The sequence below is a fragment of the Mchenga conophoros genome, linkage group LG13 (assembly GCF_057382185.1).
Source record: "Mchenga conophoros isolate Kocher_MC1m ecotype Shallow Benthic linkage group LG13, M_conophoros_male_GT1.1, whole genome shotgun sequence".
Classification (NCBI taxonomy): Eukaryota; Metazoa; Chordata; class Actinopteri; order Cichliformes; family Cichlidae; genus Mchenga; species Mchenga conophoros.
Genome location: NC_140538.1, coordinates 16,650,347 through 16,671,902, shown reverse-complemented (window position 1 = coordinate 16,671,902; position 21,556 = coordinate 16,650,347). Strand labels below are relative to the sequence as shown.

At 40.6% G+C, this 21,556-nt stretch overlaps 2 protein-coding genes across 2 annotated transcripts; one reads left to right on the top strand and one right to left on the bottom strand.

Moving 5' to 3' along the window:
• The first annotated feature begins 1,793 nt into the window (after positions 1 to 1,793).
• Positions 1,794 to 19,732, top strand: ogdhl (oxoglutarate dehydrogenase L). The gene is made up of 23 exons (XM_085296770.1): positions 1,794 to 1,961; positions 2,560 to 2,772; positions 3,151 to 3,321; positions 4,152 to 4,254; positions 7,028 to 7,143; positions 7,238 to 7,392; positions 7,930 to 8,076; positions 8,162 to 8,252; positions 8,336 to 8,515; positions 8,845 to 8,973; positions 9,127 to 9,306; positions 9,390 to 9,542; positions 10,155 to 10,257; positions 10,392 to 10,520; positions 11,396 to 11,546; positions 14,991 to 15,118; positions 15,195 to 15,373; positions 15,470 to 15,541; positions 16,171 to 16,296; positions 17,110 to 17,182; positions 17,280 to 17,443; positions 17,533 to 17,687; positions 17,785 to 19,732. The coding sequence occupies exons 2-23, from the start codon at positions 2,560 to 2,562 to the stop codon at positions 17,897 to 17,899; spliced, it is 3,033 nt and encodes a 1,010-aa protein (XP_085152896.1). The 5' UTR covers positions 1,794 to 1,961; the 3' UTR covers positions 17,900 to 19,732.
• Positions 19,733 to 19,745: 13 nt separating this feature from the next.
• On the bottom strand, positions 19,746 to 20,319 carry lg13h10orf53 (linkage group 13 C10orf53 homolog). Its single transcript, XM_085296771.1, has 3 exons — positions 20,226 to 20,319; positions 19,992 to 20,111; positions 19,746 to 19,861 (listed from the first exon to the last, which is right to left on the bottom strand). The coding sequence occupies exons 1-3, from the start codon at positions 20,317 to 20,319 to the stop codon at positions 19,797 to 19,799; spliced, it is 279 nt and encodes a 92-aa protein (XP_085152897.1). The 3' UTR covers positions 19,746 to 19,796.
• Between the last annotated feature and the right edge of the window lie 1,237 nt (positions 20,320 to 21,556).

Genomic DNA, 21,556 nt, shown 5'->3' with positions numbered 1-21,556 from the left:
TTTCTCTGCTCTGCGTTGCGTTTCCCTGCTCAAATAAACACGGTTCACTGAATAAAGTGATCGCCACAATGTGAAATTTAGGCGCAATGATTGAACCGAAAATTCTTTAAAGAGGTCGTTCTGTAGTGTAACATTATGTAGTTTCTATACATCAGGGTAATGTAATTATCCATCAAAAATAACAGATTTTGCTGCAATCTCGGGGCTTCGTCCAGTTTGGAACAGTGTCTTGGCACTGCACTTCACTGTCACTTAATTTCATGAAATCATACATTATTTAATCATCTGATTGATTTTTGTGATAGCACGTGTACCTAGGGCTTTCAGAAAAATTAAATTCCGCCTTCATCTAATACATGCTGTATTAGATGAATTAGGGCTCCTAAATAACCTCATGACGTGGACTTCCATAAATGGTGTGTAGGCTTGGCTGGGGTAAGTGGATTACACATTATCTGCTTCTTCTGCTCTTTGTACTGAGGCCTGCATTGACCAAACAAGCTGCGGACTCACGCATAAAGTTAATTTGGTTAAGCAGATCTAACTGTCGATGTGAGCGTGGGTTACCTGGATGTGAACATTATTCAGGTTGCTGGTGCCTGCTGGATTTAATCAAACAACACTAAACATTGACTGAATTTGGCAGGCTGATCCTGCAAATGAATAACCTTAGTCAACAGAAATGATGATATAGTAAGACTGTTTTGTTTTCTTCTCTTTTCCCTTTTTTAATTCATCTTTATATATCACTAGAAATGGGTGTTTATGGAATATTCACTCCTTTCTGATTTTCACCACTGCAGACACAGACAGCCGCTCCGGTTTTGCCCAGTGTAGTGATGTAATCATTCTAAACGGGAAGTTATTTAACATCGAGCTTGTAATGTTACCCAGCGGCACAGGTCGTTTCATCAATGAACATTAATAATAACGTGCCAAAAAGCAACTGGTCTTCACTCCATCTCCGTCAGGCGGCAAAGTCACTGCAACAAAATGGCATTTCAGTTCATAATTGCCTGACCCTGCAAAGTCCGGGTCACCTGCAGAGCAGCAGCAAACTCAAATGTTAAGCAAATGCAAATAATAGAAAAAAGGAAAAAACTCTCAGGAGACACTGAGCCTTATTGCTGGCTGAGAATTATTGATACATTGTTATATGAAGTGTGTTAAGAAACAGACATTTTCGTGTCATTAAAAGGAGCTTAAAACAAGAAAACGGGGATGCTGTGATTAGCGATGCTCTGATATTTAGACCTACCCTGTTCTGTCTGCTTGATCCTCTTGCGACTAGTGCTCACTCCATTATCCCCCTTTCAGTGGTGTGTTTGTCATGATTGATAATACTGTTCCTTCTGTGGCAGCAAGTATGAAAGATGAAAATCCAGATGAGGACGAGAGCGGGGTTAGAAATGGGGAAGGAAAGAGGGTGGAGGGAGGGCCAATTATTTTATTGTTTAACCCACTCAAGGTAGAAGCCCATCAATCTGAAAGCCCTTGATCAAATGACTCGTGTTCAGCCTTTATAAAAGTTTAATTGGTTTATGTAATTAACACTGACATATGTGTGATGCATCTTAGAAAGAAAAATTACTTGGGTGGATGTTAACCGTGTGCCTGAAGTGACAGGATTGAGGAAAGTTCTCTGATTATAAAATTGAGTTCACAGCACAAACACAAGAACTAATAGGGTTGCTATATATGTGCTATATATGTTTATTTGATTACATCTATTTGTTTTTAATGATCTTTTTTAAATCCTCTGTATGAACAGATATTTTAGGTCGCTACCTAGGTACCTTTGGGTGCAGCAAGTTGCCTCTGTGCGGAGAAGCGTCACCTGACACCGAGGGGGCGTGCCGAGCAGCTGCTCTTGTCCTCGGATCTGTGTCACCTTCATTGATACCTGTCCCACTTGCACCTCTCGGCGATGACAGTAAAGCCAAAGAACAGTGCAGTCTAAGGTAAAGGCACTTTATAGAAATAAAAGGCAGGTGACATTTTAACCCTGTATATTTTTGTTCCGTGTTGCGCTTGAGCAGTATCAGGGACGAGCGGAGATTATGAGGATTTATTTTGGTGAGGGATTAGAGGTCCGAAAGTGGAACAGTCGCAGAATGAAATATAAAATGTTTTGATACTGATGCCTGCGATGTTGAGTGAAGGAAACAAAAAAGATCATGCAGGAAAAAGGTGAGGAAGAATGTAGCAGTCGGTCACATACTGCCGCACACTTAGTGGAGCGTCATACGGGCTGTTCGCGTTTTGCAGCTGCACACGTTCTACGCAGAAACGGACTGTTCCTTCAGGCTGATCTTAGTGAAACTCAGTGCAAACTGTTAAAGCCACCCTGTGTTGCAAACACAGTCCCTTTAGGTGTGATTTGCGCTTTTCCCAAACACAGATGAGTATCACTCTAGCTGGGATTTTTACAAAAATGTCCCATTCCGTTTGCGGTAAAAAAAAAAAAATCATCTCTGTTCACATTCCTGCGTGGTATGTCTGTCTTAACCTTTAGTGTTAACCTTAGGGTTTGTTTTTTTTGGGTTTTTTTTTTTTTAGATGAGTCAGTTCCGGGTATTAGCTGGTGTGCTGAAAGGTGGAGGGAGCCCCTTCCTTCGATGGCGTGCAGGAGGGCTGACCTGGCGCTGCTGGGCTCATCCAAAGAGAGGCTGCTCCTCTAGGACTGATCCTCTTCCAGCAGTGGTCAGCAACTCCAGCTATGTGGAGGAGATGTATTTGGCATGGCTGGATGACCATAAAAACGTCCACGAGGTAACAATGTGTAGCATAAACTGCATCTTAAGTTACACAGAAAAAGGTCGGTTGAATATACCTTTCCATAAATGAAAATTTAAAGAGAAAACTATGACACCTAGAGAATTTCTGCAGAAGTTACTCAAATTGCAAGCTGGTGCCAGTGCTGGTCCTGAAATACAGCTGAATATCCCTGACCTTACTAAGGTTTTTCTTGTTAAATTATGTTATTCTTAGTTCAGCTGCCTGGGGCATCTGATGTAGTTGCGTTGTCCTGGATTCTCATCCAGCTTTTCCCTATTCTGTCACCCGTGTCCAAGCATTCACTAGTCACTGAATAATCATGTTACATATACCAGCGTTCCTTTGATGGATCTGTCTGTCTCTCTGCTGTAGTCTTGGGACAGTTTCTTCCGTAACATCCAGGCCTCCGGTCCATCTGGCGAGGCGGATGAGAGACGGCCCTCTGCTCTGCTGCAGGGCCGAGTGTTGTCCCACTCACTAGACGTGGCAGAGAAAGTGGTGGAGGACCACCTGGCTGTGCACACCCTCATTAGAGCTTACCAGGTAGGCCACACTCACCTGGCACAGCTGTGAGGATAACACACACACACACACACACACACACACACACACACACACACACACACACACACACACAGATAGATATACAGACATTTAATTTTGATGTGATGCTGATTTATGATATAATTAAGTCACATCTCATAGCTATCCATTTAAATCTTAAGGCAGTGTCTGTGTATGGAATTAAGATGTCATCCATCTCGAGCTGCAACTGACTATTTGCATCTCTGACGAGTATGTGAAAAATACATCAAACAGACTCCGCTTGGACTTGGAGAAGCAGATGCAATTGGCAAAGAAAGCTGTTTGTGCGTGTCCTTGTATTAAAAGGAATATACAACTTGTTTGTCACTGCACGAGGTTATGCAAATTGCAAGATTAACTCCAACCTACTTACCCTGACTGCTTTTTGAAAATGGAAAAATCAAAGAGACTACTCAAACAAAGCAGGTGGTAACATTTCCACTCGCCCTCTAATTAATTCAAGGAACTATCCAAGGGATTTATTAAATTCAGTCTTTTGGCAAAGGCGTCATTTTTATTCCCAGCTTGTTGCAGTCCTGGTGGAAATGTTTATGTCTGCGTGTGTACACAGACATAAAAGCTCTCCCAGGAGTATCTTTTCTCTGAAAGGTTGACCTATAACTGAGTGTTAGCTTATTCTCCAGCTGTTCATACTCAGTTTGATGATGGAAACCAAATTGCTTATTATTTTTTTCTGCCTGTCAGATTCTCTCATTTAGTTTTTTTAAATCTAATTCTCTATCTTTTCTTCACCCCCACTGCACATTTCCATCTGTCTCTCTGTTTAGATCCGTGGTCACCATGTTGCTCAGTTAGACCCTTTAGGAATCCTGGATGCTGACCTCGACTCTTTCGTTCCGTCCGACCTGATCACCACTATTGATAAATTAGGTGAGATGCTTTCTTTTAGTCATTTGAGTCATGTCTGATTTAGGCTTTGAAGAGGAAGTTGTATGGGACTCCTTGTTTTAGACCCCGTCTGATGGAATATATATGGATTTAACCCTGAGGCTGTATATATGCTGATGAGTATCCTACTATAGAAATCTTCCCTTGTATTTAACTCTAAAGATGCTTCCCATGTTTTAGGATTTCAGTCTCAAAAGCTTAATCTTGCCTTGCTTATGGTGACAAGATTGTATTTGTCTGTTTCTTGGACCGTATTTCAACATTTTTGTATTTTTTACAGTAGATACATGTACAGCTTCACTTACATTAAAGATCAAGGGTTATATAACTGATCACACTGATGAGTGGATGTGGTTTTTCAGTACAAAGCACCTATCAAGTCTGTATACTGGTTGGTCAGCCTGATGCTGTCATTAATCTCAGGCTGAGCTCTTGTCATTCTCCATTTCATTTAGCGAACTGAGGGTCGGAGGATGTGGGATGGCCACAGAAAGCGATCGAAGTCTACAGGAATAGATAGTAAGGAGGAGAGAGAGCGAGTGAGAGGGAGGAAAAGAGAGACGTTGTTTCTGTTGGCTGGTGTTATCAGTGATCAGTGAGAGTCATGACATAGCATCGCATTATGTATGATCACCAGGGCTATAGTTCCCTAATGAAAGCTAATGACAGCCTCCATGGCCCCTTATTTGGTCAGCTGATTGTACACAAGTCTATTCTTGGCCCCCTTTGTCTTTGCTGTGTTCCTAATATGATTTGCACCTGTCTCCTCTTATGTTTGCCAGTAATCTTGAGCTTGACCAGCCCTCTCAGGTGGGTTTTGTTACCACAGAACCTTATTGTACCTGTATGTGGGGGCACTACATCCATGGGCCCTTCTACATTACTATCTATAAATTAATAGTGTATTATTGTTTATTTTCTAATCAATTTTTTTGGAAGTCTTTGCCATCAAACCAATCATCTCAGATGAAACTTCTGAAGTTTGTCAGTTAATTCTTAGCAAGCCATGCTGGAGGGGGCTCTGCAATCTCATTTAGACCAGCTAATCATTATTTTCATTAGTAATTAATCATTTGCTTATTATATTTTGATAGATCAATTAATCATTTCATTTATAAAATGTGAAAAATGGGCACTACAATTCCCCATAGGCTGATAGGATGTCTTTAGATTGCTTGTTTTGACTGACTAGCAGTCCTAAACCCAAGCATATTTAATTAGCATTAGCATGACTTAGATACAATTAGAAAATCATTACTAATGCATTAATGTGCTTGAATGGTTGATAATTGGATTTAACAATAAATGATTGTATAGTTTTTCAGTTTGTTTTAATTGTTGAATAATTCATTACCATGACTACGTCATAAGCTGTAATATATACACCTAACTGAGATATGCGCCACATACCTTCTTGCTCAGTCGTTCCATCTAACATCCTTTGTTTGCCTCTTTTCAATCACAGTTACAATATTTTAGAGGAGTAGTAGTTTCTTCCTTTAATGTATCAACCATTGTTGCAATTACTTTTTTCAATCACGGTGGAGATCCTGTTCCCCTTCACCTTAACCCGTTGAAACTTCTGCCCTGAACTGAAACCAGTGCCTGTCTTGCTTCTTTTAATGACTACACCAGCTGAGTAGTGATACATTGAGATGTAAGATAAACATTCACCTGAAAAGACAGAGATTATAAAAGGAGGTGAAAAAAATACACAGGAATAGGGTAAGCCTTTCTGTGTGAAGTTTGCATCTTCTCCCCATGTATGTGTGGGTTTTCTCTGGGCACTCCTGCATGAATGTTTTTCTGTCTCTATGTGTTAGCCCTGCAACAGATTATAAATCTGTCCAGGGTGTACCCAGAGTTTTGCCATGTAACGATTGGGATAATAGGCTTCAGTACCCCCAAAGCCCCCCCCACCCTGAATTGGATAGGCGGAAAACAGATGGATGGATGGTTTTTTGGTCTTTACCTTACTCACACCGTGAGACACAAAACCTTTGGGTGTTGCACATCCAGCATAAAAATCTGCCAAATAATACATGCAGAGCTACCTGCTGTGGCAACCCCTTGTGAATAAGTGATAGCTGAAAGTAGCTCACATTGCTCACACAAGATCATCTTTTCTGTTTCTTTCTTTGTCTTCTGAGTTGTTTATGTATTTACAGCTTTCACATATGTACATGCAACTTCACACACACATATACATTCAATCTTTAACTTTAGTATAAGAGTACCTCGTAAATATTAAAACTTAAATATTGTCATTTTTTTTCACATTTAAAAACAAAGAAAAAAAGACTGTTTTTTTTTTAAAATTCAACTAGTCTCACCACAGCAACAAGATAAATTTATGGAATCAGACACTTTAAATATGTATTTGTATAGTTTTTTTGGGTCGCTTTACTACGATTTCTTCTTACATAATATTAAAAAATTGGGAGGACTTTAATTCTTCCAATAAACTGAAAATTGATCTGAAAATTGATCAATACTCAATTGCCAGGTCATTGATTATTCTTTTCTTAATCCCTGTTGAAAACCATTATAGGGTATAGGCCTTTGTCTGCAGTGACGTGGGACACAAATTGTAATAGATTCATTTGATTAAATGAAACCAACTTAAATCTTAATTTTGGGTGGAAAGTATTTTGTTTAAGCTTGGAGTATGCGCTCAAAGTGAGTCAGTAAATTATATCTTGTGCCTTTCTTAAGAGTCTTAATTAGATATTTGTTTCATGTGGTTTTGTTTTAGGTTTATATGGTCTTGATGAGTCTGACTTGGATAGAAGTTTCCAGCTGCCCCACACCACCTTCATCGGTGGACAAGAGACTACCCTTCCACTTAGAGAAATCATACGCAGACTAGAGGTATTTGTACATACGTGTCTCCGATGAACAGGAGAAGCTGTCGTGCTGTTTCCTTTCTGTGCATTTCTTTTACTTTGCAACTTTTTGCTTTCAGGCATCCTACTGCAGTCACATAGGGGTTGAATTTATGTTCATTAATAATGTGAACCAGTGTCAGTGGATTCGTCAGAAGTTCGAGACTCCGGGAATCATGCAGTTCACTAGTGCTGAGAAGAGAACCCTGCTAGCGCGCCTGATCAGATCCACACGGTCAGCAGTGAATAAACAAATTCACACTGTGGTGACAGCGCAATACCTCACCTTTAGTTATAGCTCGCAACACTGACTCACATAACATAAACAAAATAGGAAGTTAACACACCCTATTCTTCATGTGAGCTCATTTTTATCCTTAATAAATTAGCTCATAAGTCACTGCAGGGTCCTTAAAATGATCTCGCTAGGGTGAATATATGTCTTATTGTATCCTTGCTTGTTTTATTCTGTTGTCACTGTCCTGTTCTGATGACAAACACACACACACACACACACACACACACACACACACACACACACACACACACACACACACACACACGTAGTGAGATGCATTTTCTAAATGCTTGAGTACAAGGTGTTTAAGGCATCATAGTATTATTCTAAAAATAAATTACTGTAATGGAGCATATGCTATCATCAGTCAGAACCAGTATATTTTGTATAACCAGCTGTTCACAGCTACCTGTTAGTAGCACAAGCATCTGTGGTCCATATATGGGATCTGTTAAGATCTGTTATTGTGTCTAGGTTTGAGGACTTCCTGGCGAGAAAGTGGTCATCGGAGAAACGTTTTGGTTTGGAAGGCTGCGAAGTTCTCATTCCTGCTCTTAAAACCATCATTGACAAGTCAAGCGCAGCAGGGATCGACAGCGTAATCATGGGGATGCCACATCGGTAATGTGCATTTCCTATTTCTTACATCAGTCTTTTTTAAAGTCTTTTCCTTCTGTTTATATATATTTATAAACTGTACTTTCAGGGGTCGACTGAACGTCTTGGCTAATGTGATCCGTAAGGACCTGGATCAGATCTTTTGTCAGTTTGACCCCAAATTAGAGGCTGCTGATGAGGTGATATGTGGAAAACTCTCAGAGAAAATAAGTCTGGACTTACAGCTGATGCTTTATTCAGTCTCCATTTTTTATGCATGTAGGGTTCGGGTGATGTCAAATACCACCTGGGGATGTACCACGAGAGGATTAACCGTGAGACTGACAAGAACATCACGCTGTCACTCGTGGCAAACCCCTCGCACCTCGAGGCAGTGGATCCAGTGGTTCAGGGAAAGACCAAAGCAGAGCAGTTCTACAGAGGAGACACTCAAGGAAAGAAGGTAACCCTTATTGTACCGGATACAGCATTGTGCGACAGTGTTCAGCCACCCTTTATTTCTTCATACTAGTAAACCCCTGTGCTATGTGTGGGTCTTCATTTGAGACATAGAGCCCGTGAGTGACATCTCTACAGTATATACAAATATTTTATACAAATCCCACAGTCTCAATTATATTTGTATATTTAAACATTCAATACCCCCACATAGCACAGAGGTTTATTAGTATAAAGAAATGACGCGTAGCTCAAGACTTTTGCACAATACTTTTACTGTCTAAAAAAATGATAGCAAAATGCTTCCTTTAAGCCTATAATGTGATTTTTAAGGTGATGTCTATTTTGATGCACGGCGATGCTGCTTTTGCGGGACAAGGAGTTGTTTATGAGACGTTCCATTTGAGTGAACTCCCCTCTTATACCACAAATGGTACAATCCATGTGGTGGTCAACAACCAGGTATTGGAACTTTGGCATCACTTAAGTACAATCCCACTTATTAAAAAATATCTGGAAAATAATTTGTCTGTCTCCTGTTGTCTGTGTGTTAAATTGTATTACATAAAATGAAGCAAAATTAGTGTACCAATTTTGGCATGTGGTTGTTGTCAGATTGGCTTCACTACAGATCCTCGAGTGGCCCGCTCATCTCCTTACCCCACTGACGTGGCTCGGGTTGTCAATGCGCCCATCTTCCATGTGAATGCGGACGATCCCGAGGCTGTCATGTATGTGTGCCGCGTAGCTGCAGAGTGGAGGGCCACATTCAACAAGGATGTCGTCATTGACCTGGTCAGCCGCAGCCGAGTCTAAATAGATTAACAGCTTCTTACGTATGTGTAGCAGTTTTATTTTTAAAGTGTCTGTTTTTGCAGGTTTGTTACAGACGTTTTGGCCATAATGAAATGGATGAGCCCATGTTCACCCAGCCGCTGATGTACAAACAGATCCATCGGCAGGAGCATGTGCTGAAAAAGTACTCTGAAAAACTCATTGCTGAGGGAGTGGTGACACTGCAGGAATTTGAGGTTTGTGATCTAGTAGTGTTTTCTCTTGTTAAATATACTGTATATTGCTGCTGCTACTGTATGCAGTTTTATTTGGTATATCACCATCTGCTGGGCTATGTGCATTAAATCACACTTAGATATTACCCTAGCCTTCAACTAAATATGTTATGCTAGCACAGCTGTATTTGAGTTTCAATTTACTGCCTCACTTCAGTCATCTAGCCTCACAATCCCTCACATAGAGTATATATTGCCCAGTGAAGTTAAAGTATGCGGTTCTGTCGCCATTCAGTGCAATTGCAGAGGTTTTTCATCCACAACAGAAACTTTGACCATAACATCCATTCTGATTTTTTTTTTTTTTATATCACATGGCAGAGTAATACTACAGCTCCTTCCTTCTGGCTTTTGATGGACACTGCTTTCTGTTGTGAGGCCTGCTATTTGGACTCACACTCCATTTATAATATATAGCAAAGGCACGAATGCTTCTGGAGACTTTTCCCCTCTATCTCTCTATATTACTGCTGCACACTGTTTAGGCTAGTCAGCTGAAGGTCTGTGATTAAAGCACACTTTAGTTAGCATTAGGGAAATTGTAGCATTTATTATTACAAAATGTATTTGCAGGAAGAAGTTGCAAAATATGACAAAATATGTGAGGAGGCATACACCAGCTCTAAAGATGAAAAGATCTTACACATTCGGCACTGGCTCGACTCCCCTTGGCCAGGTAAATTATCCACTTAGAAACAAAAAGTGAGTTAACCATGAAAATTATAGTTAGTTTTTAAGTTAATGTTTTATTTACTGTTTTTGTGAGTAATTTCTGTTTCCCCGATGGAGTGATTGTGTTGCTTTCTGCAGATTTTTTCACAGCGCAGGGAGAGCCCAAGAGCATGAGCTGCCTCCCTACAGGACTGGACGAGGAGGTTCTGCAGCACATTGGGCAGATAGCCAGCTCAGTGCCTCTGGAAGGTTTTAACATCCACCCTGGTGAGTCTGGTTGCTTTATGCCAGAGAACAAAGCAGTGAGACAGAGGATCAGTCATAGTAGTGGTGGTAGCAGTAACATTGATATACTGTGGAATATATATGCACAGTGACAGGGCCAAGTTTTGAAACCTCTGTAAGCCACTGTGCCATGTCCTGCATGGTTGAGGTAAACCTAGTAAAGCAATTGCTTTTCAAATTGTTGTTAATAGACAAAACAAAGAACCAGTGATACAGTTTAATGGTAAAAAAAATCAGCTTGTTTTTGTACTGTTTATTTAAATTAATAAAGGGATTTAAATAATTTGTAAAGCCTTACACCCTGTTGTTATTTACATTTTACAAAGTATTGGAGATTTTGGAAAGGTGGTCATAAACACTTGTGAGTGTAATGTTTTTAAATTACACAAATCTACATAACACATCCTTTCCAAAATTCAGAACTGGAAAGCTCATGTAACAAAAAAGCTAAAGAATTATTGAGACTGTAACATTTTTAAAAAAATTCTATTTACAGCACAGTCCATCCATTTAATACCATTCATATTTGTTTTATCCAAGTTAGTGGCTGGCAGGCCGGAGCCTCTTTTACCTGCCATAAGGTGAGAGCCGACATATGCTATAGACATGTCGCCAGTCTGTTGTAGGGCTAACACAAAAAAGAAACATTTACACCTGTGGCCAACTTAAGAATCTCCAATGGATTGTGCGATTAACATGTAAACCCCACACAAAAAAGCCCCAGTTAGCCTCAAATTCTGGACCTTTCTGCTGCGAGGTGACAGTGTTAACCATCACACCGCTCTTCCATCCACACAACACAATATTTTTAGTCATATGTGTCTTTTGCCTGTGTGTTTGTGTGTTCGGTTCTACAGGTGTGTCCCGTATCCTGCGTGGTCGAGCTGACCTAGTGAAGAGTCGTCAGATGGACTGGGCTCTAGGAGAGTACATAGCCTTTGGCTCCCTCCTGAAAGATGGCATACATGTACGACTGAGCGGGCAAGATGTTGAACGAGGAACCTTTAGGTGAGCCTGTGAGGAGTCACTCCCAGAAAGTTGATTCTATTTATCTGAATGTAGCATTTTCAGTAGGAGGAAAAACACGTGCTGAAAAAGTACTTTGAAAAACTCACTGCTGAGGGAGTGACTGAAAATGCTACATCAGGATGAACAGAATGAACTTTCTGGGATTTCCTTACCTGGTTGATTGAGCATGCATTATCAAGATGTAAAAAGTCACTGTCTGAATTTTTTAAATTGTCACATTTGTCTTGGGAGGAGCTCACCATGCTGCAAAGGTCTGTTACAGAGCTCTGCGCAATTGTGCAAAAGACGTTTAGGTATATTAACTTTTGCTATATAGATTTTTGTAGATGGGTAGTCCTCATAAACACAACTGTCCTCTAACTAAATTAGCTTGCATGCTTAATTAAGAAGAATAAGGAGCACCGTTCATTATTTTGAACGTCTTCATTTTTTAGATATAGTTCTTGAATTGTTAAAGTGTACTACATATCTTTAAAGATCCATCATATTTCATTGTCAACATTTCTAAGTAGTGTTAAAGGGTAAATGGCACTCTCTGACAGATAGTAAATTAAGTAAGCAGGGGTGTGGGAAGAGTGGCATAGCGAGTTTGCCAGACAAAAGACGTCAGTGCAGTCTCCTGGGAACGCTGAAGCCCACATGGTGTTGTCATGGTATAGAGGGAACGAGTGACACATGAACAAAACCAGCCTCCCTTGCTCTGTGCCTGTCTCGTCTGTCCCCTATCATTTCTCTACCAGCTCATCTTCACTGACACTCCCCATCTCAGTTTACAGCGACATACATCACGCTAACTAACCAGAGGCTACAGGGCTTTTTCTTTTTGCTTCGCATTTACCAATGACATCTATGTCTCCCACCCCGATGTCCCCTTCAGCAATGCAATTCACCTAGTTGGGAAAAAATTACCCCAGTCAAATGTTGGATCCACTCTTAGCTATGTATCACCTGTTAATCCCCGATCAGTTTTTTGTATTTGCTCTCCTACCTGTAATTTACCTCACAGCTTTTTTCTTCCTCTTACCTACACTGTTTTTTTTTTTTTTTTTATCCCCCACTAGTCTGGTTCCTTTCATAGTGTTTAGGAGCTGAGCATATTGGCATGTTACAGTTGAGTGGGCCTGCTTGCGTTTCTGTGATGTACGTAACAGCGTGGACTAATAGATTCAGTCGTTGTGTTTGGATAGGTTGCATGCGCTTCAGCGTGCGCCCCTTTCCCTGACTAATGGGGCCCCCTGGCAGAGGAACTGTGTGTGTTTTTGTGAGTGTGTGTGAAAATAAAGTGAATAAATGTAGGCATGCTGTTTATGAGGCAATTAAGAGAGAGCTCTCTTAAAAGTTTTTTTTCCCTTTGTGGATTGGGTGCAAACAAATTGTGAAAAATGAAATGTGAAATTATGTGTGCTACCTTAATTAATACAATAGATGCTGTTGTTATTTCATAAGCATATTTCTTGAAGAGAAAATGTATCTTCTCCAAATGTAGATTAAGGATCAAGCAAGACAATTATGCAGTACATTTGGAGCCCTCATTAGCCCATAATTATGGACAATACTATGTAAAAGATTACTATCATGATAATCTAGTCTTCATGGAGGAACTATATTGCATTCGGCACAATGATTTGGGTTATTTCCTGCAGTTATTCTGCCTTAATATTACATAACATCCATCACTGTGTGTGTGTGTGTGTGTGTGTGTGTGTGTGTGTGTGTGTAGATGTCATGAAAGTGATCTTAAAGGGGTCTAAGTGACTGTCTGAGCGTGCTGGATTTGAAGGATGATTCCTTAGTGGGACTGAGCGGACTGGCAAAACTTGTTAAGATTTGGGTCTTTGCTCACATCCACTCTTGTTGAGCTTCATACTGACAGAAGATCGCTAGAGAGGAAAGTGCCTTTATGAGCTAGGAACACAGGCTTCAATGCTTGCAGTGCATCTCCTGGATTAAAGACCTTTGAACATTTCCTTGGAAGAGTGCTGTTTTCACCACAATCACTAAAGACAGCATAAACTTACTGGCACTACCTGCTATTAGCAGTTGGGCTCCCTTGAACCTCTTTTGGTCTTCAGAACAGCCTTAATTCTTCATGTTATAGGTTCAACAGAGTGCTGGAAATATTCCTTGCAGATTTTGAGCCATATTGACATGATGGAGTCACACATTTACTGCAGATCTGGTCACCGTGGAGTAATTCTCAGTTGGTTCTAAGGACCCTTAAAGTGTACCCCCCAAAAATATCCCCCACACCATTACACCACCATCAGCAACAGCCTGAACTGTTGATACAAGGCAGGGTGGAACCATGCTTCTTTATGCCAGTTTCTGACCCTGCCATCCAAATGTTACAGTAGAAATTATAACTCATCAGACCCAGCAACATTTTCCAGTCTTCTATTGTCCAGTGTTGGTGAGTCCGTGTAGGAGAGAACCTCAGTTTCCTGTTCTTAGCTGGCGGGAGTGCCACTTGGTGTGTTCTTCTGCTGCTGTATGTGTTTTGAATTCAGAGATGCTCTTCTGCATACCATAGATTGTACCAAGTGGTTATTTGATAAGTTGCCCTTATCTCCCTATCAGCTTGAAGGAGCCTGGCCATCCTCCTCTGACCTCTGGCATCAACAAGACGTTTTCACCCTTAGAACGTCTTTTCCTCTCACTGGATACTTTCTCTCTTTTCTATCATTTTCTGTAAAACCAAGGGGTGATTTGTGGGAAAATCCCAGCAGATCAGCGTCGATTTGAAATACTCAGATTAACCTATCTGGCACCGAAAACCCTGTTCAAGGTCATTTAAATCACATTTCTATATGTTCTTGCAAATTGTCATTTAATTTTCATTCTTCCTTTTGTAGATACTAAACAAGTTAATAATTTTGCATTACAGATAAAAGCAATATTAATCACCAATTAAAAATATATGTTACTATTACTTTTTAAAAAAAAATATATGGGCCTCTTAAATTGATGCATTAATTTTAGCAGTGTGAGATACTCAGTTAGAAAAAACATTGTTTCATTAATTTATTATTTAAATGTAAATGTTTTTATGTTTCACACAGAAGTGCCTAACTCGGTACAGCAGTGGTGTTTTTAGTCAAGCTGGCGGCATGGATCTGTTTTCTGTATTTATTTACTTTTTTGTTAGTCTCTCACTCCCTTTGGTCCTGAGTAAAAATCCCCATAACTGCTAAATGGGTGACTTTTCCTTATAATTAATAATGTTAGCATGCTAAACTAAGGGAAACAAGGTGAACACTGTAATGCTATCATTCTAAAAACTAGCCCAGCTTGTTAGCATGTTGATTTCAGTCTTTAACTGAAAGCACAGCTGGTGAATGGACTGCTTCAGAGGGTGTCTTCTAATCTTGTTTTCTGTTTGAGTCCTTACCGTCCTGGCTCAGTTTCACATCTTCTGTTTTGTAGTCACCGTCATCATGTTCTACATGACCAAGAGGTTGACAAACGTATCTGTGTTCCCATGAACCACCTGTGGGAGAACCAGGCATCTTACACTGTCTGCAACAGCTCCTTATCAGAGTATGGAGTTGTAGGTAAGACTAGACTAAGCAGCTGAATATCATGCTGAGGATATTTGGTTGTTCTGAATAATCATGTCTATGACTTCAGGTTTTGAGCTTGGCTTTGCCATGGCTAACCCAAATGCTTTGATCCTCTGGGAGGCCCAGTTTGGAGACTTTCACAATACAGCCCAGTGTATCATTGACCAGTTTATTAGCTCAGGACAGGCCAAGTGGGTTCGCAATAATGGCATTGTCCTACTGCTGCCACATGGAATGGAAGGAATGGTGAGATCATGTTAGAATTTGGACACTGCTGGGTTATTTGTCACAATTCATCATGTATTTTGTGCGTATTTATTGTTTGTCTTGATTTGTCCTTAGGGTCCAGAGCATTCATCAGCTCGGCCTGAACGCTTCCTGCAAATGACCAAAGATGATCCAGATCACATCCCTGTATGTTCACATGCAGTAGGAGTGGTTTCCTCTTCTTAATGCCATGATTTATTTCAGATCATTTCTAGTCTATCATTTATTTCTCTGAACATTGCACTGCGATTAGCATTCTTTACCTTCCTGCTTTACTGGCTGTGCTGACATCATAGCTACTTAGGTGATTGCTTAAGTGATGATTGCCCATTTCTGTAGAGTTGAAAAGTCTCTTCATCATGGCCTCTAAGTGTTGGTATTCAGCAGCAGTTCAGGTCCCCAGTGACCAGTTGCTGCGAGGGAACATAAAAGAGGGAACATAGCGGAGGCTGTATCAGCAGAAGCTTACCAGATTCATCTTCAGATGGGGTTATTGATTGAACTATTAGTGAGGATTAACATTCACTGTCCTCTGTGTACTGTACTTGTGTGTGTGTGTGTGTGTGTGTGTGTGTGTGTGTGTGTGTGTGTGTGTGTGTGTGTGTGTGTGTGTGTGTGTGTATGCAGGGGAGAGATACAGTGCACTCACACAATTATGTGCTCTATCTTCTGCCCACTTATGAGAAGTGGCATTGTCGCCAGAAGATAGAACTACAATTTCTTTTTTCAAAGTCATTACCTTTAGAGTTAATATCATTTATTTAACTTCCATGAAGGAATTCACCGGAGACTTTGATGTCCAGCAGCTGTATGAATGTAACTGGATTGTGGTCAACTGCTCCACTCCTGCTAACTACTGTCACGTGCTCAGGCGACAGATTTTGCTGCCATTCAGAAAACCGGTAAAGTGTGACATCACCATTACTACAGTATGGTTTCTTTATGTCTCACTTAGGTTGCTTTTGTGCTTGTCATATAGTACTTTAAATAAAAAAAAAAAAGATCAGATCAGAGCTTTCAAATCACACATCACGTATAAACCACTTTTTTCTCTGACGATAAATCGAGAGCACACCTGATATTTCCTGCAGAATATTTTGTTTTTTTTGGGTCATTTTTGTTACACGACTGAAATCAAAATCGTAGTTGGGAAAGTGTGAGATGTGATGTTTCTATTATAAGAGGCTCAGTTTGACGATATTCATAATTCGGTCTATATGTTCCTGCACTTAAAAAAAAGAAAGTAGAATTAGCTCAGCTCTAAAGTTTCAAAGTGTAAAGCATTTGTCTTTTCTTTTTTCTATATGCTCTTTTTTGTCTCACAGTTTTCAGGCACAGTGAATGTCTTAACTGATCCCCTGTTGTACATAAATGCGATGCTTTGCGAAGCGTGAGAAAATTAGTTCCAGAGCAAATTAGGGAGGAAGCCTACAGGGGATAATATTGTTGGTTTTTTATGGAAAAACTTCGAAGTTCTGGACTTGGTCGACCGAGCACAAAGGGTTTTATTTATTTGATTGTTAAAGAATTGTTTTGTTTTCCCAGTGCTGATGTTGCGTGCTATATGTTGGTAATAAATTAGCGTGAAAAAAGAGATAAAAACTTTTTTCCTCTGGAGTTTTTTCAGCGCACACAATGAAGATACGGCTGACAGGATAAATCTGTTGTTTGTCAGTGACGGAAACTTTTTCCCTTTTCTTCTCCCCTTCAAACAGCTGATCATTTTCACTCCTAAATCTCTGCTCAGGCATCCGGACGCAAGGTCAGGTTTTGATGACCTTGCCAAAGGTAGAGCTTTACCTTTAAGCGTGACATAACTTTTAATGTTTTATGTGTGTATTTATTTGCATTTATTACTAATGTTCAATATGCATTATGTTTGCAGGCACTAAATTTAAGAGACTGATTCCTGATGAGGGCCCTGCAAGTCAAAGCCCAGGCCAAGTAAAGAGGGTTATCTTCTGTGCAGGCAAAGTCTACTATGAACTAGCTAAGGAGAGGAAGCAGCAAAATTTGGACAGAGATGTTGCCATAATCAGGCTTGAACAGGTTTTTAGTTCTTCTTCTCTGATTTTAAAATGAGACTGACACTGTGTGGTCATTTCTTCATCGGTCATTTTTTGGTCTCCAACTCTCAGATCTCTCCTTTCCCGTTTGACCTGGTCAGTGAAGAGGTGGAGAAATACGGCAACGCTGAGCTCATCTGGTGTCAGGAGGAGCACAAGAACATGGGTTACTATGATTATGTCCGACCACGCTTCCTCACAGTGGTTGCCAACAAGAAACCCATTTGGTAAGAATGTTTATTTATCATCTCACTTCTAGTTAGAGAACTAGCCAAAGCATTTGAGCTCTTGTTGCAGGTGATAAACCTTACGTGTTTGTTTCAGGTATGTGGGACGAGATCCTGCGGCTGCACCGGCGACAGGAAACAAATCTACTCACCTCAATGAGCTGAGGAAGTTTATGGACACTGCTTTCAACATGAGCTCCTTCCAAGACTGAAACTTGTAAAGGAGAAGGTCATTTCATTGTTTTGATGTGGCTTAGTCTTAGGTTGAGGGTCATTAAAAACCTATCTCTACACAATTGTTTAAGAATAAAAAGTTCCTTATGAACATTAAGCATAAGCACTAAGCCACAGAATGGTCAATCCTGCATCTTCTGTTGTGTGGTAGAGTGTAGTACACCAGTATTGTTCACACAGCCACGCAGAACTGTGACAATCATTATTGGAGTGGTTTCACTACTTCAAATATTCTTTTGCTGTTATGCTGAATACTGCTAAATAACTATTTTGATATTTATTTTGATTGTAGCTATGAAACACACCCAAAACACCCCAGAGGTACACTTTAACAATAACTATGAATCGCATGTCACAGGTATGAAAACTGTGCTGAAACTTAACACATCAGTAGATTTTATAGCCTGTTATTGTTTGGCTACCTTAGCTGTTTGTGAAGGAGTGTGTATTTATTGTCACACATCACTTCACCAGGAGACATGAGCCAGCTGGCACAGAGACTTGCAGCCATGTTTTCTACTTAGGACATAAGGCTCAGCTTTTTCTTCTGAAGCGCTGGGACACGCACACACATAAACAAAGAACAGCCTTGGATGCTCAGAGAGCAATATTGATGCATGGTTGTCACATTAAAATCCCCAGATATCAAACACAAATGATATTAGAAAAGCTCCTTAAAATTATACTTCTTGTCTAGCTGCGCTGTAGTTTACCTTTCCAACGTAGAGCTGGGAGATTTAACCAGTAATGCAGAAACATAGTTTTGCATATTTAGTGATTTAAAAGAGGTTTATACATGACTGTTTAGTAAATAGGGAAAGAGCCACATATTCATGTGGGAGCTGAAATATGTGCTCAACATGATATAACTGCACCTACAGGGAATAATTTGAATATGCAATAAATATGTTTTAATAAATGAATGACCTGGCATACATACAACAGTTTGAACTGATGAGTAAAGTTACAGGTCATCTGTTAATCTATGATAGGTTGAAATAGGATTTTGCTCACTGACACAAATGATTTAATGATCCTGGAGCTATTTTGTAATTGTTTTCAGATTTTGTGTGTCCTTAATTTTCTATTAATTCCATAAATGTGTCTTTAAAAATATGTGGGCTGTCCTGTCATGTGAACCAAATATAGATGAACGCAATATCAAGCAGTGGCATGGAGGTTTTAATTAAAATGTAGGCTTTATCTCACTGAAACTCTGCCTATCTTAGTGATTGAAATTCTTATGCAAATCTGTAATTAAAGAAATTACAATGGAATTTCGATCGAAGCCACAAAATTCTAATGGATTATGGCCATAAGCCCAAAATGCACAGACTCATGCTTTCATATTCTGACCTTACCATTAGAAATTGAGACTCGTAAGACCAGGCAACTTTTTCCAATCTTCTGTTTATCAATGTTGGTGAGCCCGTTTGAACTGTAGCCTCATTTTCCTGTTCCTAGCTGAAAAAAGTGGCACCTGGTACGTTCTTATGCAGCTGTAGCCCATCTACAGCTTTAATGCTTTAAATGTTGTGCATTCAGAGGCCCTTTTCTGCATACCTCAGTTGTAATGGCTGGTTATTCGAGTTAGAGTAATCTTCCTATCAAATCGAAGCAGGCTGGCCGTTCTCCTCAGACCTCTAGAATTGACAAAATATTTTCACCCAGATATATATTAGTCACTGAATATTATGTCTTTTCCAGAGCATTCTCTGTAAATGTAAAGATAGTTGTGCAGGAAAATCTCACATAACAAGAAGTTAAACATGTGAACCTAATAAATTGACTGGTGTTTATAAATGAATCCATACAGTGGTGTAATTGCATAATATGTACAGTTTTTAATTGCATTTCTTAAATATGGGTTTATTTTCAGTAAGCACTCTCCACTGCAGCAACAGCCTCTCTGCAAACAGGGTCCAGTTTTCCATCTCCGCCTTTGGGGAAAAACAAAAACCAAAAGGTTTTCAGACTGAGTGACGTCATCACGACCTATCACTTTAAGTTGATTTGTAGCTCCACGTTAATCCCACAAACCTTACATGTATCCCAGTCAACCAAACTTACCAAACTCCAGATCCTTTATGTTACAGGTGAAAACGACCTCCCCGCTGACCACGAGCTCCACAATATTCCACTCGCGTGTTTCTTCCAAAACGCACAGGTGCCCGCGCGCTCTCAGAGCGGCTGCAGACATATTGGATCGGTCATTAAAACAAAACAAAAGTTTTATAACATGGACGAAGGCAGATGACAAGCATGACATGCATGAATCTCAATAAAGCTGGATATGAGACAGACCCTGGAGACCCTGGAGGCGGAAGGTCCTGTGTTGTATTACTCCGCTGGATTTATAAGGTCCGTAGCAAAGTGTGACCCGCGCATTTGCTGGCATTGTTTGTTGTGTGTCACCTGGGTAACTGATTCAATATGCATCGATTGCTGGCATGGTTAGCCTATGTGGGCAGATCAAAGAAAGAGAAGCAATCTATAACCATCGGTTTCTGCGCCACCGCAGACTCACTGCTGATCAGTGTTTATTACAAATGTTCACACCAAGACATACATACTTTTCAAAGAAATTAGCCCGTTATTGATCTGGGCTGATTTTTCTTTAGTTTTGCTTTTTGCTGCTGTCCTTCTCACTGCTGATATCAAGAGATATTACCTATAACCCAATCAGGTTGCACAGGTAGCTCCTCCAGGATGGCCCAACCATACAATGGTCTGGAGCAACTGATCACTACATAAACTCGGCTTAAATCAACTGGTTGCCTGCAGGAGCCTCTTAAGGTCAGTATGTATTTCAATAAATGATTTTGTTAAGAAGCTAAGTGGAACCTTTCTAAAAGAGGTTATGATTCCAAAAGGAACATTGCTGTAAAATTTGCTGTAAAGAAAAATCTGCTATACAAATGTGACAATCCCTTTAACGTTAACTAGTAATGACTTCATGAACTTCTTCACAAATAAAATCTTTATCATTAGAGAAAAAATTACCAGTAATCATCCCACAGATGTAATATTATCTACAGCTACTCTTAGTACCATTGATGTTAAGTTAGACTCCATCCATCCATCTTCATCCGCTTTATCCGGGGCTGGGTCGCGGGGGCAGCAGCCTAAGCAAAGAGGCCCAGACCTCCCTCTCCCCAGCCACCTCCTCCAGCTTATCCGGGGGAATACCAAGGCGTTCCCAGGCCAGCCGAGAGCTATAATCTCTCCAGCGTGTCCTGGGTCTGCCCTGGGGCCTCCTCCCGGTGGGACATGCCTGGAAAACCTCACCCAGGAGGCGCCCAGGGGGCATCCTTATCAGATGCCCGAACCACCTCAGCTGGCTCCTTTCGATGTGGAGCAGCAGCTGCTCTACTCTGAGCCCTTCCCGGATGGCCGAACTTCTCACCCTATCTCTAAGGGAGAGGCCAGCCACCCTTCGGAGGAAGCTCATTTCTGCCGCTTGTATCCGCGATCTCGTTCTTTCGGTCACTACCCACAGCTCGTGGCCATAGGTGAGGGTAGGGACGTAGATCGACCGGTAAATTGAGAGCTTCGCTTTTACACTCAGCTCCCTCTTCACCACGACGTACCGGTGCAGCGTCCGCATTACTGCAGCTGCAGCCCCAATCCGTCTG

Bases quoted from the DNA above. Each gene is read 5' to 3' on its own strand.
- lg13h10orf53 (XM_085296771.1), bottom strand. From the start codon at position 20,319: ATGCCAGCAAATGCGCGGGTCACACTTTGCTACGGACCTTATAAATCC. The intron at 20,112-20,225 runs GTCTGTCTCATA...ATATGTCTGCAG, and splicing joins CCGCCTCCAGGGTCTCCAGG to CCGCTCTGAGAGCGCGCGGG. The intron at 19,862-19,991 runs GTAAGTTTGGTT...TTTTCCCCAAAG, and splicing joins CATAAAGGATCTGGAGTTTG to GCGGAGATGGAAAACTGGAC.
- ogdhl (XM_085296770.1), top strand. From the start codon at position 2,560: ATGAGTCAGTTCCGGGTATTAGCTGGTGTGCTGAAAGGTGGAGGGAGC. The intron at 10,258-10,391 runs GTAAATTATCCA...TGCTTTCTGCAG, and splicing joins GCTCGACTCCCCTTGGCCAG to ATTTTTTCACAGCGCAGGGA. The intron at 17,183-17,279 runs GTAGAGCTTTAC...TTATGTTTGCAG, and splicing joins TTTTGATGACCTTGCCAAAG to GCACTAAATTTAAGAGACTG.